The sequence below is a fragment of the Mastacembelus armatus genome, chromosome 3 (genome assembly GCF_900324485.2).
Source record: "Mastacembelus armatus chromosome 3, fMasArm1.2, whole genome shotgun sequence".
NCBI lineage: Eukaryota > Metazoa > Chordata > Actinopteri > Synbranchiformes > Mastacembelidae > Mastacembelus > Mastacembelus armatus.
Genome location: NC_046635.1, coordinates 12,130,611 through 12,143,914, shown reverse-complemented (window position 1 = coordinate 12,143,914; position 13,304 = coordinate 12,130,611). Strand labels below are relative to the sequence as shown.

General features: G+C 37.7%; 1 protein-coding gene across 1 annotated transcript; it reads right to left on the bottom strand.

The window, feature by feature from the left end:
* Positions 1 to 1,892: 1,892 nt before the first annotated feature.
* On the bottom strand, positions 1,893 to 13,072 carry rab27a (RAB27A, member RAS oncogene family). The gene is made up of 6 exons (XM_026320343.2): positions 12,858 to 13,072; positions 7,129 to 7,297; positions 5,592 to 5,674; positions 5,231 to 5,334; positions 4,858 to 4,981; positions 1,893 to 3,836 (listed from the first exon to the last, which is right to left on the bottom strand). The coding sequence occupies exons 2-6, from the start codon at positions 7,279 to 7,281 to the stop codon at positions 3,641 to 3,643; spliced, it is 660 nt and encodes a 219-aa protein (XP_026176128.1). The 5' UTR covers positions 7,282 to 7,297; positions 12,858 to 13,072; the 3' UTR covers positions 1,893 to 3,640.
* Between the last annotated feature and the right edge of the window lie 232 nt (positions 13,073 to 13,304).

Below are 13,304 nucleotides of genomic sequence, written 5' to 3'. Positions count from 1 at the left end.
GACATACTTTCTCATTCAATTCAATGGTAAAGTGTGTCCAAACTTTTGACTGGTAGTGTATGTCGTACACACAAGGTATTTGACTCTATACAGTGATTCTCAGTGTGCTTGTCACAACAGTTCACACAATATGTACATATTGTAGATTAACTCAATACAACTGGGAGCAATATAATAGGAAAAGTAATAGAGTTAGAGATAGGAGTGTCTGTCAAGATTCTCAGTCATCCAGGGTGAAGTTATCTAGAGACTGAGTCATGGCAACTGGACTTCTAGTTTTTAGGACAAAACGTTTCACTACTCATCCAAGTAGCTTCATCAACCTAAGGAAAAGCTGGTATGGAATCTCAAATTTGTCCTTCAGGTTGGTTTCATTCCACCCCTAGCCCAAATAGACTCATTAGGTGAACTATGTAAATGGGGTGAGAGCTGATAAACCCACACTCCTGCGTTGGCCTCACATCACACCTGGCCAGAATAGGCTTGTTAGGTGAACAATAGAAATGAGCACAGGTGAGACTCATGTGACCTCTCTGACTCACCAACTGGGTGCAGAGCGTGTCCTCCCTGGCAGGCATTTGATGTGTTCCTTAATTTCCTGGGAATATTATGCATTGTGCTCAGAACTCTACTTTGGAGAAACCAAACAACCACTTAACAGGAGGATGGCCCAGCACAGGAGGAGCAGTTACTCAGGACCACAATCAGCTGTGCACCTCTAATTAAAGGAAACAGGACACTTATTTGAAGACAATGATGTACATATTTTGGACAGAGAAGCTAGTTGGTTTGAGAGAGGAGTCAGAGAAGCCATACATATTCAAGTGGAAAAACCCTGCCGTAACAGGGGTGGAGGGCTCAGACATAACCTGTCTTCAATCTATGAGGCTGCCCTTTCATCTGTTCCCAGGAAATTAAGGATGTGTTAAGGAAGATGTATATGTTTTGTGTATGTGACTGTATGTAACATTTCTATATGTGGTTCTTGTGTATTATGTCACTTCTATGGTCTTGGACCCCCTCAAAAAAGATACGGTTCATCTCAAGGTGTTATCCTTAATAATAAATAAATAAAATAAATAAACCGGTAATATCATCTGAATTCATAATGGATTCTGTTTTTTTAACAGTGCCAATACTGTTCTGTGAGCCATCCATCTGAGGGACACTGGTGGAAGAGTTGCTCAGATTACTGTAATTACTAATGCATCAGTATTTTTGTCATTAATCTAGTTGCTGGTAGAGATGGGACTAATTTTAATCTATAAAAATATATCACTTTATTAGGTGACTATCTGTTGTATTACTATGAATGTGCAAATTCAGTAGAGTACAATTACCTTAAAACTCTGCCTAAGCACAGTATTGTAGTAAATGTCCCTAGTTTCATTCCACTACTGGTGGAATGTTCTGCTTGTTTTCCAACTTTTCCTACCATCTTTGGCCTACTCACTGCTGATTACCTGGATCAGGTGTCTTCAGTCAATCAGAAGCTGGAAGATACCATCTCAAATGATGGTAGAGTGGGGAAAGACAAAGTGAATTAGTATCCCCCAGCTTCTGACTGACTGAACCTGGTCCAGGTAAGTAGCAGTGGGTAGGACAGGGATAATTGGAAAACAAATAGGATAGTGGCCCTTGAGGATCTTAATTGCCACCCCTGCTACAGAGATATCAAAGTAATGCATGGCATTGCCTTAAATTCTAATATTTAACCTGTAAAAATTTGTAACTACATATTATTGCATAAATCAGTGCCTTTTAAATTTAGGCTCTGGTAAAGGTGAAACACAAATATTCAGTATTATGGCACACATAACAAGTAACTGTATTTAAATACTACCTGATACCAACTCACAACTGACTGTAAAATAAGATACTACTTCAAGGAATACGTAAATAAACTGTTTATTTTTGGACATATTTTACACATGAAACTTTGGCACAATTGACAATATGAAATATTTTTATTTAAATATTTGTTGATTTTCAAATCTGTAGATTAGAACAGGGAGGGGTAAATATACTTGTGTGTTAACTAATACATCACATTTAATCTTACAGAGGAAAAAATAGTGTAATGCAGATCGAAATTACAGGCCTGTAATACATTCAACAATCTACCATATATTGCCTAGTTAACATGGTCATATCAATACCTGAGGCAAACACTTTCTATCCAATAATGTACTGAGTGTTAGGCAACACAAATGGAGCAACCACCAGGCACCCAGCAGCTCTTTTTACTGTGGTGGAATAGAGGTTTCCTATCAGAAATCAATTTAGTTGAGGCAATAAGCCACCCAGATAATGTTACATTTAATGAGTACATAATGATGTAAACATATTAAAAATATTGCATTTGCTGTGTGGCATAAAGAAACTGTTCATGAAAGTTTCATGTGTTAAAAGTGAAAACAATTTCAAATGACATTAAAAGATACAATACCTCTGCAATAAAACACAATAAAACCAAACCCCTAATATAGAAAATCAATTATGATCATCTCAAAGGTCAGGTATAACTATATTTTGTATAATTCAGACTGTAGTCAATGTTATAATAATGAATAATAACAAAAATGAGACATACAGGTGACTTAGCTGTAAATGAATGTTGACAAAATCTGAGCTTAGACTGAAGATGGGTCTTCAGTTTTTGTAATTATGGACAATATTTGAGTTTCCATGTGACTGGAAGGTAGTGGAAGCATTAATCATTCTTTAAATCTCAAGCACAGGCTTAGGGCAAATTTACCCAAAAGTGGTATTTTAGTTTAAAAGACACTGGTAACATGTTTTATCCAGAGAAAAAAATGCAAAAAGCTTCTATAAAATGGACTACTTTGCATTTACATTGCTTTGTAATACATTAAGTGAGTTTATTTTTGCATTTGTAGGCAAACGTACACAAACATTGCTTTTAAAAATTAAATACATGAGTATTAATCATCTATCTAACCTACATGTGATATTCAGTGTGATTTATATTTTTCTGGCTGTGGCAGTGTTGATATTCCCATATGCAGCTGGATGTTCAGTAGAGCATCAGTAGCACTTAACTGGTTACCTAAGGTACAGACATACAACCAGTCAATATCGCTCTATCAGCAAACAGTGTTTGCTGGTACCACAGTCAACATTCATGTGGCTGTGGAGAGAAAAATATTGGTGACATCCTTCTTGAGTTACTTGCAGTGTAAACCTAGACTAACCTTACAGAAAACAGATAGTAACAGTATACTTATAGCACATCTGGCACGGTAGCCCACTTATACTGCAATGAAAAACACAAAATTAATACTTGAAAACATGATCTGCATATTTAACTGATGAGCAAAGTTGGACATTTAAGCAAAAAATAAATATCCCATACTCCGAACCAGAATGGACTATTTCCAAAGAGCTGTGATATTAATCTTAACGAAAACATCCACATTCAAAAGGCACTTTTACACAAGTTCTGACAAATGATACAGCATGTCAATAAAAATATGCATAGGTTTTGTGGCAAAGATCTATCTAACACAGAAAATACAATATACAGTTTCACTTTGTGAAACATCAAACTTGGACATCCTTCTATTTTCAGACCACTCTTATTGACACAGGTTTTGTAACTAAATCATAGATCATCATTCTAACATGCACATTTGCTCCTGTCTGAGGTCTCCGAGTTCTCTGGGTTGACAGGCCCATTAGCTCGGACCGTCCCATCGGGGATCCAGGACTTGTCAACACATCGTTCCATCCTCTTCATGATAAGATCCAGTAGGACGTCCACAGCTTGGCTGACATTCTGCCCATTTGCAGCACTTGTTTCAAAGTATGGTACTCTGCAAGAAAGAAAGTATCTGTTATAAAGAATCACAGACTACCAGCTACATAAAAAGAACCTAAAGGAGAAAGCTGGAGTTATACTGGCTGTATTTCCTCAAAGCCATTTATTACCACAGTAGGCATACATTTTAAAAAGGTGATAAAAATATAACCCCAGTCCTGTAATAAATCTTCTCATCATAGAGGTGATAATGTTCAGCCTCTGCTGAAACTGTTGATTCAAATCCATGACTGTGTTTAGAGGATGTAGCTTGTGGTGTGGTTTAAAATGTACTGCATTATACAGAGAGGTGTTTCTGCTATGCCCTCATTGATATAAAGTAGATTGGATTTATGACATTTTTGAAAACACTGCTCAAACAGTAATAAAGAGTGCTTTTGCTGGGGACTACTTTCAGCTGTGGATGAATACATCTTTGGTGCTGGGGAGTTTTTACAGCACTGGGAAGATGTATGGAGTGGCTCCTTCTTATGTTTTTAATCATTTCTGTACAACAGTGGAGCCCTACGGCACAGAGAAAACTCAGACAAGCCTTGCTAACTGGATCGGTTTCTCGTTGGTTATGTTCTCTTCATATTGTCATCTTAACTCTTTAAACTTAAAAACATAAATCTGAAAATGTGAGTTCTGTGTGTATCAACACACTGAAATTCAAACTAAACTTCAGTTGATAAAGTTCTGATACCCAAAATGAAATTAAATAAGAATCTTCATGCGGGGTTCAGGTTATCATACAGACTCATGGTGCAACACTAAACAGTTTACACCGAGGTTAATGCTTCTCTTGAAAGCTGTAAAGTTAGTATTCACTACAATATCTGTATTTTTCGTAAAGGTGTGTCTACTAAAGCTACAGCAGGAAATTATACACATGGACAAATATTTGCTTTTCAAGGAGGACCAGTTTAGTGTGACATTCTCCCACACAAGACTTTGGCAAACAAAGCAGCCACTGCCTTCTTGACAAACGTGCGAGGGAGAGGTTCATGTACAAATGGATTAAAACTGAGACATACCCGTACTTCTCGGCCAGCTCTCGTGCCTGTTCTTCACTGATTGCTCTCTGTTCTGCCAAGTCACACTTGTTGCCACACAGAACAATGTCTGGATTTTCACAGTATGCATGAATCTGTAACTGACCTGAAATATGCATTCAGTACAATCATGAATACATTATATTCACTTGAAATAAGAAATTTGAACGTAGCTGTAGCAGCAGCTCAGGCCACAATAAAAGACTTCTTCATAATTGGAAGATGACATGTTTAATCACAATATTTTGCCAGTAGGCTTCTACATGTCTAAATTATTATTACTTATACTTATATGTAAAGTCAGTGTTAATGAACATTTAGATGTACATTTTCTTTGATATATCAGAAGACATACTCATCCAGTTTCTAACGTTGAGGAAGCTTTGCTCGTTTGTGAGGTCAAACAGGAGAAGGAAACCCATTGCATCTCTGAAGAATGCAGTTGTCAAACTCCGAAATCTGAAATAATCCAGAAAAAAAAAAAACCCTGACACTTCAGAAGATATATAATCATTCATACATTAGCTATACGTGCTTATTCCTAATTAGGGTCACGTGGATCAGCTGGAGCCTATCCCACCCCTTGGGTGAAAGGCAGGGGTACACCCTGGATAGGTCACCAGTCTATCACAGGGCCAAGATTTTAATCTTTCAAATCTAAGTCATGTCTTGGTCTGAGGAAGGTGAGTAAGTGCAAGTAGAAGTACTTCTTGTACCTCTCCTGTCCTGCAGTGTCCCACAGCTGCATGTGGATCTTCTGTCCTCTACTAGATCCATCTGGACCTGTTGAGTTGTATACCTGAGTCAAACAGAGACATGTGAGGCCAAATTAACTGGATGCTATAAAACAAAACCTGTCCTCATCACAATCAAAAGCTTGTTATTACTGATGGTTTAAAAGAAAATATTTGTGTAGTGTAGCAGCATATTGTCCTCCACCAGAAAATACAAAACAAGAATGACTCGGCCACACTCAACCAGCTACTCTATGTTTTCAAGGTTTTAACAAGATGGCTTGTTATTGAAATCATATTTAAATCACACATAAAATGAACTTGTTATAAAAGACTAGTGGCAAAAATCTGGTGATTTATGATAACATTAATGATGGCTGTTTCCAAAAATGGAGACATGTCTGTGTTACTGAAGCAACATTTAAAAGAGCCCAGTTAATTTTATTGTACAGCACAATTCATTCTTTCAGATTAAATTCGTATTTTTCCTTTGAATTCTTTAACAGTGCAGCACCTCTCATGGTCCAAGATAAAACACCTTTCCTTAACCAGCACTGACAGCTATGTATGTAATTAAGTAAATTAAAAGCAGCATTAAACAATTTGAAGTTTTAAGAGCGTCCCAGGTCCATAATGCTGCTACTACAGCACACAAATCCATACCATTACTAGTAAATCCATCATTAAACTTTTGATATTACCTCAGTCATAGCACAGTGTGGTGCTTCTTTTTTATACTATGATCACATATTGTGCTTTATCCAGTACAACTATTTGTAATGCTTAATCTACTCTACATGTGAACATTTTGTAGCTAATACAGCTTTGCTTATCACAATGCTTAAAACGTTTATTTTTTATTTTTGCCTCATACAGTGCTCACTCACTGCATTTTTATTTTTTTATGACAATTCATGGAACATAATAATAAAACATAGTGATTATCCATCCATCCATCATCTATACCCGCTTATTCCTAACTAGGGTCACTGGGATCTACTGGAGCCTATCCCAGCTCTCTTTGGGTGAAAGAAAGAGGTATACTCAGACACAGTGATTATGATTATTTTAATTATAATGAAGATGATGATAGACATTCTGTATTTTAATATAATTGACTGAATGTCAGATGGTTATTCATGCACAAGGCAAGATATCAAAGGGTGAACACTGAATAAATATGAACACTACCCAGCTGTTTGCCAATGGTATGAAGTGTTTATTCTTAAGGAGGGTGCTGCCTACTGCTCACCAGCACTAGTCATTATTCAGATTTGTGTTGCAACATTCATCTTGTAGTCTTTTGTTACAGGAATATTACTTAATGGTGTAGGAATGTATTTAAGCCCCTAATTAGGCACCCATTAATGCTTGTAGCAAGAGTAATTCTTACATGTGAAAAGAGATGGCTAAAACCCCCGGTGTGCTTTAACTGAAGCAGTGATTGTAGGAAATCCAGGAAACTCGGGTTCTGCCTTGACAGAAGTGTGTTAAGTGGTTGGAAATTCATTGAGCTTACCACTCTTTTTTCTCTGAAGTCGATCCCAACTGTAGTGATGAACTTGGAGTTAAATTTGCCATCTGTGTATTGGTATAGGAAGCTTGTTTTTCCCACGCCAGAGTCACCAAGGGCTAGGAATTTGATGAGATAATCATAGTCCCCATCAGACATAGTGAGTCCTTAATTTCTGCAATGCACAAACAAAAATCACTCGGTCAAGCAACAATCACACTCATTTGGCAAAACAATACATCTCAGAGGTATTTTTTTAAATCCTAAAGAGAACAAAAATAAGGCAATTACAGAGGACCATGTCAATGGTGGCAACAAAATGCACCTAAACCAACATTCTTAGTCTAGGTATCATCTACACACTCAAAGATTAGGCAACAAAATATAAAATCCATGTGATTCCTGAGAGCAAGAAAAATGTGAAACAACCCCAACCCCTTTTAGATTGTCTGTATAAGAGGAAAAAATACTAGTGTGGTACATAAATGTTTTCTAGAGAGTCACTATTTACCAGCACACAAGCAAGTCTATATCCACCATCACTCCCTAATTCATTCTCCAAATAACAGACACAGTTAAACACTTAGGAATCATTGTCATGTTGTTTGGGGAAATCTTGCCACGATATAGTGTAACTGCTTTATGCTAAGTATTTTTTCTATTCCAATGTGGACATGTTTTGAAGGCACTCTGTATTTCATTCATTTCAAAATTTGGACACTTACATAAAATTAGGTTTGATAGAGCATATCGTGCAGTAAATAGGAAGAGACTTCAGACAGTGCTAAATTTACTGGGGCTCTAATTTCTGTTTTCATTCTGGTTCATGACACCTCTGGCCATGTTAAAGCTGGGTACTGTTACACTACTGCACATTTTACTGTACAACATTTTAGGCAGTAAAAGTGAAGTGAGACGGTTTTCAAAAATAATGCCCCAGACAGATTTTTATTTATCAACTAACACTATACAGAGTGCTTTAAGTAGAAAAACCACACTCTGGCAGAGAGACTGTTCCAAGTGTCTTGGAGAACTTGCCACTAATCTTCCATGGATTTAGGCTGTGTCTTTGGGCTGTGTCTTTCCAGTCCAACTGGCTGACTTAACAGCACACAATTAACATAAAACTGCATTATTGACTAGACATAAGTTTTGTCCTCACTCTGGTGCAGGTCAGTGGAGAACAGCTTTAAAAGAAACAGTACAACATGTTTGTCTTTATCAGTATTCTGATGTATATTTATAAGACAAAAATTTAGACTATATACTTAAGCTGCCAGCGTTAAGATTTAAATAACCACACTGCTACACTGAGCCTATCACATTGGTACATCAAGCCCATAACACAGAGCACAGGAAGAGCTCGCAATTAGAGCTGATCGACAAAAGAGTAAGTGGCAACTAATCATTTAGATGATTCCATAAGTAAAAACAGTTAAAATACCAAATAAATAAATTAGAATAGCTGCTCTTCTTGGTCACATGAATATTCATGAACCGAATATTTGGAGATTCTTGGAATAAAACAAAACACCATCAGCTCAGAAACACTTTCTGAAAATTTTACAAATGTTTTATAAACACTGATTAATCAAAAAATTACCAGATTAATTGATAATAAGAATAGTCATTAATTTCAACCACTATTCACAATCTTCTCACCCAGAAACATTAAAAGACATTAATTATTTGTCCTTTCAGCGTTTACTTTTCTGCAATGCAACGTTCTCTTTAAGTTCTTAAATCACAAATCCCGATCATTATGCAAGACCTTCAGATATAGATCAGTGCAGTTGATGACACTGCAAGTTGATGTGAGTAACTTAAGAGCTGTTTCATTTTGTTAGCACAGTGAGAGGATGAATTTAAATTCCTCTGTCTCTCTCCAGTTACTGACATACAACAAAACAGAGAACAAAACCGGTTTTCATGGTCTTACCATCCATACAGTCTGAAAGTAGTTGTCATTTCTCTTTACAGAGTAGCAAACTTGATTATACATTTTGGAATAAAGGCTGAATTGAATTTATTTAAGGAGTAAAATGTTGATGGAGGCTCCATATTTTCTTATGTGAAATGTGAAACAGAGGTACACTATGTTACACACTGGATGTAAGAGTCTGATTTGTAATAGCTGACTAATTATTGTGAAAACAGTCCAGAGAAGAGCTGAGGTATCACATGATCATTGGTTACAACAGTATTCAGACAAGTCTTACATTCCTTTGCTATTACCCCAAGTGAGCTTTCGTATGGAGCCATAAGCAGCTTAGGGTCCCATGCAAAATCAAGATCCGAGACAAATGTGTTCTGATGGAAATGGCTGCTACAAGCACTAACCAAAGACTATTAAACCCCAGAACTATGAACTATGAGTGCACATTTCAACTTGTGGACCTGAGGAAGAGTAAGCCTCTTGAAGACTGTATCACAAGCCTTCGACTTTTCCATCTGTTTGATACTATTTACCTTATTCTGGTTTAGTCATAATAAGATTTTAAATTAAATTATTAATTAATCAATTAAAAGGTTTAACAGGTTTACCAATTTTGTTTCATGCTGGTGAAAGAAATCTATGTTCCACACACCCAAACATGAATTTCTTTAAGGTCACATGTGAGGAAGACAGCCAATTAGCTTAAAGATCAAAAACTTGAAGTTTTGTAGGCACACCTCACCAATACTAATGTGGTCTCTTACAAGAGTCCTGCCACAAACCTCCCTTCATAAAGGTTGTAATCATCAGTTTTTGCTGAAACTGTTTTACAGAGTTGTCAAAGACAGTTGCATAAGAATGCATTAGCTTCAACTATTTGTATCCAATAAAATGGCAATCAAGTGTAATTAAAGCTACATTAAGAATTATGACTTAATAACTTTCAAGTTGACTAGTCCAGTGCATGGTGGGTCACTGGGAAAAAACATGCCTTTATGCTTTCACAAGTCATAATGTGACACATTTTAATGCTTTAATAACACCCTGACACAAACCTTGAGTCAATACATAATTTCTGTTGCAGAAAAAACAGGTCACAGACGTAAAAGTCATGCAAACCACACTGCCGGAGAAGAAGATTGTGTCAGCAATTTTTTGCAGACTATTATCAGGTCAATCAAGTCCCTATTGAGCCCCGTTTGAAAACAAGAATCGATATTATCTTTTGCTACTGAGTGCTGCAAAGAAAATAGAGTAAATCTTTAATAATACAGAATGCCGTGATAAATCTAAAATTGTAAGACCATTTCCTACTTGTATTGTACATCCCAGTCCTATAACAGCTGTTGAAAAGGAAGCAGGCTCTGATGTCACAGTGTGATGTTGCGTCAGGCGAGAAAACACTAAGTGCAGTAAGCATTCAGTAAGATATTTTGTCCTCACTACTGCATAACAGGAACCTTTCAGAAACAACAATGGCTTTACCTGGCCTCGTCTAATGGATGTAGGCTATCCAAATTACACCTAATGATGATGGTTTTGTCAGAGAGATAAAAGAGATACTTCACTAAAGCACTAAAGGTTGGAAAGAGCTCCCCTCTGAGATATCAAGTCCTAAAAATCTAATTCTACACTATTAATTAACTCCTGTGTCTACGTGGTCTGCCTGTTGGCATTTTAACATGTAAAATTTTTTATATTTGAATTATAACTTTAGAAATTGTGCAACTTAAAAGTAATTTGTGGGTAAGAAAAAAAAGACAATGGTCAGTCTCATCTTTTCTGTGGGCTGTAAACAGACAACAAATAGCCATATTACAAAACTGAGGCATCACATAAACTAGTAGTCCTCGTCAGTGGAAAGGGGCTTCACATCAGCATTTACATCCCACGGTCCCATTGTGTAGAGGAGTTGTGAGTGTCAATAACAATAAGCTTTTTCATCTGGGACAAAAACAGCAGCTATGGGGAAGGATGATTTTCCAAAAACTGTGACAGGGTGGCATGAAGAAGTTAAAATATCACTGTGGGATTGACAGATGTATCTCACCTATTGCAAAAGCTCTTATATTAGACACTAGAGAGTTAAGAATTTGATTCAATATGAAATCCAGCATCTTTACTGAGCACATCTTCCTACTATTTGTACGCACACATCACATTCAGCTTCTTTAAATCTTGTAACTCTCACAGTTCCAGCAGTGTGATTGTTGGTGTTGTGTACAAACAAAGACCTGACATTTAGAAATAAGTAAAAGCCATCACACACTAGGTCTGGTGTGACTGGATAAAATTAGTACTTATAAGAAAAAGAGTGAATTTTTAAAAATATTATGAAAAATCTTATTGGATGAGTCACATCTAACCAATTCTTAAGGCCAGTATCTCCTCAAATACAACACACAAAAACAAGCAGCTATTTTCTCGTAATCTAATTAACCGTAACCAGTTTGGTAGTACTGTATGCACAACTAAAGAACATAAATTGAAATGCCTGGGGCCTTCAGTAGCTGTACTGTTACCCAATCCCACAGTGTAGAGGAGTTGTGAGTTAAAATCTTGAGTCTAAGGCCTTTATCATTTCAGTAAACACACAGTGTGGTTAGATAGTGCAGTTTAAAATAACCGATCACAAACTCATTACTAACTATTTACAACGTCAGTTCTACAAATTTCATTTTGGAGACGCATTCTATGGAGACACAGGGTTACAGCGTGAGAGACCGCCTGAATCAGTAGCAGCAGGATTGGTCTGATGAATTTTCATGATTGTTGATGACTCTTTGACTAGTTTGAGTATCATTTTTCTAATATGACATGTGCAAGGACTTGTACTGGAATTATTATTTAAAACGGTGCAGTTGTTTAAATTATAATTTTGTGGCATATTCTGGTATCCGGTATCCGTACCCTGCTGCTGGTGTTACCTATCTTGGCCAGAATGATTCTAAAAAAAAAAGAGATTTTGTTTTTTAATCTCAGTGAGTTTTTCCTGTTATAAATAAAGCAGAAGTGGAGGAACTATGAGCTGTACCTTGATTGATATCTGTTGACATGTTGCCCCTGCAGTGGGACTGGACCTGGTAGAAAATGTTAGCCAGACATACAGTGCACAGTCCTACCACCCATGCAGACCAGCAAACAAAAAGCTGCTTTAATCACTTTGTCAGGGAGAAGGGGAAGACCCACCCTGGGCAGCTCCTTAGGAACATCCGGATTGGCACATACCGGTTTACTACTCTGGGTGACACTATAAGGATGTGAGCCTCGTAATAAATTTAAATGAGCAGATATGAACACAACCATCCAGAAAACCTCAGCCTGCCACAGCTGTTGACTCCCTGGGCCTGTCTGTAGTGAAGCCCAGCAGCAGCAGGAGGTCGCAGTGGGCAAATGAAACCTATTCCCACGATGACACAAACAAACATCGACTCACTAGAACAAGCAGAAACTCTAATGACCCTCAGCAGGTCTTCATGGGGCTGCTACCGGGGGTCAGGTGACGTCTCGGACAAGAAACAACCACTTTTTTTTTAACTTAATAGGCTAAACTTGTATCGCATCGTGCATTTTGGAGCAAACATGCGTTAAGGTTGAGGTAAATAGCAGTCACCCGAATCACAAAGAACCGTGTAGAGCCCGAGAGGAGGGTAAGACAGGTGGAAAACAGTTTCCCAGCGGCCACTGCTCGGGGTGAAGTAAAGTGAGGAGTACGGTTTTTGCAGCTAAGCCCTGACAGATGCTACAGGCTGGTTTCTTCGACTGACATTTCCTGAAAACAGACCAAGAAGCTACTCACCGGCCCCCGGGGCGCTTCTGCTGCGCAGTGTGCTTGGGCTTAGAAAGGTAGCTGCAAAACACCGCTGAGGACTTTAATGAAGACGAATAAATGAGGACTTTACTTTCCTCGTCTCCTCTGGGCCATGAGTTGACACAAGATGAGCTTCATCTAACTGTAGGGAGCAGCAACTTTACTTTCCGTGGGTGATGAGAAGCTCCTCCCCCGAGAACAACCTCACCGCCCGGCGCAGAAGCACCCTCGCCCCCTGCTGCAGCCCTGCCGCTGCACACCCAAGTACTTTGAGGTACTTCTTCTTTTTTTTTTTTTTTTTTTTACTAAAGTAAACTATTTCTATTTCATACTACTTCATACCTTTAGACTACTACATTAAAAAAGAGAAGTGTGTACTCTTTATTACACTACATGGGACATGCAGCTACCAGTGATTCAAAGGCTGCATTTGGT

Excerpts from the sequence above, each read along its gene's own strand:
- rab27a (XM_026320343.2), bottom strand. The coding sequence starts at position 7,281 with ATGTCTGATGGGGACTATGATTATCTCATCAAATTCCTAGCCCTTGGT. Across the intron at positions 5,675-7,128 it reads ACTTCAGAGAAAAAAGAGTG|GTATACAACTCAACAGGTCC; the intron begins GTAAGCTCAATG and ends TGTTTGACTCAG. Across the intron at positions 4,982-5,230 it reads CAACGTTAGAAACTGGATGA|GTCAGTTACAGATTCATGCA; the intron begins GTATGTCTTCTG and ends TGCATATTTCAG.